General features: G+C 55.0%; 1 protein-coding gene and 1 long non-coding RNA gene across 7 annotated transcripts in view; one reads left to right on the top strand and one right to left on the bottom strand.

Moving 5' to 3' along the window:
* The window catches only part of mast2 (microtubule associated serine/threonine kinase 2), a 48,980-nt gene that overhangs the window by 34,278 nt on the left and 12,202 nt on the right, over window positions 1-2,500 (bottom strand). Inside the window, exon 1 of one of the 6 annotated variants that reach the window (XM_029828086.1) lies at window positions 2,159-2,334. The exons of the other annotated variants lie outside the window; for them this stretch is intronic. Within the exon in view, the coding sequence (XP_029683946.1) occupies window positions 2,159-2,197 (39 nt within the window). The 5' untranslated portion in view covers window positions 2,198-2,334. Of the gene's footprint in view, window positions 1-2,158; window positions 2,335-2,500 lie in introns of those variants that run through there. 6 annotated transcript variants of the gene reach the window in all.
* LOC115247202 (uncharacterized) overlaps window positions 2,184-2,500 on the top strand; it is a 683-nt gene continuing 366 nt past the window's right edge. Inside the window, exons 1-2 of the long non-coding RNA XR_003886262.1 lie at window positions 2,184-2,232; window positions 2,282-2,500. The exon at window positions 2,282-2,500 is cut by the window's right edge and continues 366 nt beyond it. This is a non-coding gene — a long non-coding RNA (uncharacterized lncRNA). The remainder of the gene's footprint in view (window positions 2,233-2,281) is intronic.

The following is a 2,500-nucleotide window of genomic DNA, read 5'->3' as shown; positions in this document are numbered from 1 at the left end:
CGTCCTCAGTCCTCCGTGTGTGTGTGTGTGTGTGTGTGTGTGTGTGTGTGTGTGTGTGTGTGTCTGTGTGTGCGTGCGTGCGTGAGTCTGTGTCTGCATGTGTGTGTGTGTGTGTGTGTGAGAGAGACTGGTAATTTGTTGTGATCCAATGACAGCGCAGGCTTTTATCTTAAAAGCTTCACTCTCTCCGGGTGTCCACAGCAGTTTCAGCGGTCACCATGGTTACAGGATGAGCTCATAGATTTATCTAATTGGATAAAGGATAAAAGGAAGAGGAGCGACTGGAGGGATGAAGAGAAGAGGCTCCGAATGTGGGAGCATAGCTGAGGTCCAGATCACTGGATCCAGTTTAAGCTGAACCTTGGTGTCCCTGATGTTCCTGGTGGTCCTGGTGTTCCTGATGGTCTTGGTGTCCCTGATGGTCCTGGTGGTCCTGATGTTCCTGATGGTCTTGGTGTTCCTGGTGGTCCTGGTGTTCCTGATGGTCCCGGTGTTCCTGATGGTCTTGGTGTTCCTGGTGGTCCTGGTGTTCCTGGTGGTCCTGATGGTCCTGGTGTTCCTGATGGTCCTGGTGTTCCTGATGGTCCTGGTGTTCCTGATGGTCTTGGTGTTCCTGGTGGTCCTGGTGTTCCTGATGGTCTTGGTGTTCCTGATGGTCCTGGTGTTCCTGATGGTCCTGGTGTTCCTGATGGTCCTGGTGTTCCTGATGGTCTTGGTGTTCCTGGTGGTCCTGGTGTTCCTGATGGTCCTGGTGTTCCTGATGGTCTTGGTGTTCCTGGTGGTCCTGGTGTTCCTGATGGTCTTGGTGTTCCTGGTGGTCCTGGTGTTCCTGATGGTCTTGGTGTTCCTGGTGTTCCTGATGGTCTTGGTGTCCCTGGTGGTCCTGGTGTTCCTGATGGTCTTGGTGTTCTTGGTGGTCCTGGTGTTCCTGATGGTCCTGGTGTTCCTGGTGTTCCTGGTGTTCCTGATGGTCTTGGTGTTCCTGGTGGTCCTGATGGTCTTGGTGTCCCTGGTGGTCCTGGTGTTCCTGGTGGTCCTGGTGTTCCTGATGGTCTTGGTGTTCTTGGTGGTCCTGGTGTTCCTGATGGTCCTGGTGTTCCTGGTGGTCCTGGTGTTCCTGATGGTCTTGGTGTTCCTGGTGTTCCTGATGGTCTTGGTGTCCCTGGTGGTCCTGGTGTTCCTGGTGGTCCTGATGGTCTTGGTGTTCTTGGTGGTCCTGGTGTTCCTGATGGTCTTGGTGTTCCTGGTGGTCCTGATGTTCCTGGTGGTCCTGGTGTTCTTGAGGTCCACAGAAAGTGAACTACAGACCAGTTTAGAAGGTTTTACCTGAGCCCCAGTGGGAGTCATGAGTGATCAGTTGTCAGACTCCACCAAATTAAAGCTCTTCCTGTTTAGATCCCAGCCGGACTCAAGTCCACGTCCATCATCCTCTCATGAGGTCTACACTGGGATGGGGGGCTGACCTTCACGGGTGGCGAGGTGAGTTTGGGTGGAGGCAGGAGCCGACATGAAGCTCCTGCGTCCTGGTTGGTGCTGGTGTCAGCACAGAACCTCCACCAACAGCCTGGATCTAGCAGGACTGAGGAACAGACGGGCCTTTGTTCCAGGAGCTGATGGAGCCCCCCTGACCCCCCCCCCCCCCCCACACACACACACACACCTCCACCATCAGTCACACACACCAGCGAGGGTTGACCGATGGTGGTGGGCCTGCAGGAGTAGAGGAGCAGAACATCTGGAACATCTATCAGCTATGATCGGGTCTGAACCCTCCGACCGTCTGTTGTCTTCACCAGAACTTCAACCACCTGCTGCTGCTCTGGGTCAGGTCTGGACATCAAACAGCTCAAACTTTAGAACCTCTAAGGATCCAAACTGGGTCGTTCTACTTTAACAGGTTCTCTCCAATCAGGTCGTTTCTCAGAATAATCTCAAGCCCAGAAGACCCTGTTTCCTCTAGCGTCAGCCAAGGGTTATAGTGGCCATCTATGACCCCCAGCTCAACTCACTGGGACTTTAGTCATTCACACACACACACACACACGCACACACACGCACACACGCACACACACACACACACACACCTGAGCAGCTCAAACTGGTTAGCATGCTACCCTAAGTAGCATGCTAACGACTTCCTCCACGGCCCGGTTCATACCTGCAGCCCTCTGCGCCTCAGAATACTGGAGTCATCCATGATTTCTGCAGGTCCCAGCTCAGGTCCTAGTTCAGGTCCCAGCTCAGGTCCCAGCTCAGGTCCTAGTTCAGGTCCCAGCTGCAGGTCCCAGCTCAGGTCCCAGCTCAGGTCCTAGTTCAGGTCCCAGCTGCAGGTCCCAGCTCAGGTCCCAGCTCAGGTCCCAGCTCAGGTCCCAGCTCAGGTCCTAGTTCAGGTCCCAGCTCAGGTCCTAGTTCAGGTCCCAGCTCAGGTCCCAGCTCAGGTCCTAGTTCAGGTCCCAGCTGCAGGTCCCAGCTCAGGTCCCAGCTCAGGTCCCAGCTCAGG

Source organism: Takifugu rubripes, chromosome 20, assembly GCF_901000725.2.
Source record: "Takifugu rubripes chromosome 20, fTakRub1.2, whole genome shotgun sequence".
Classification (NCBI taxonomy): Eukaryota; Metazoa; Chordata; class Actinopteri; order Tetraodontiformes; family Tetraodontidae; genus Takifugu; species Takifugu rubripes.
Note: the sequence above shows the minus strand (reverse complement) of the source record. Positions and strands in the feature narration are given on the sequence as shown.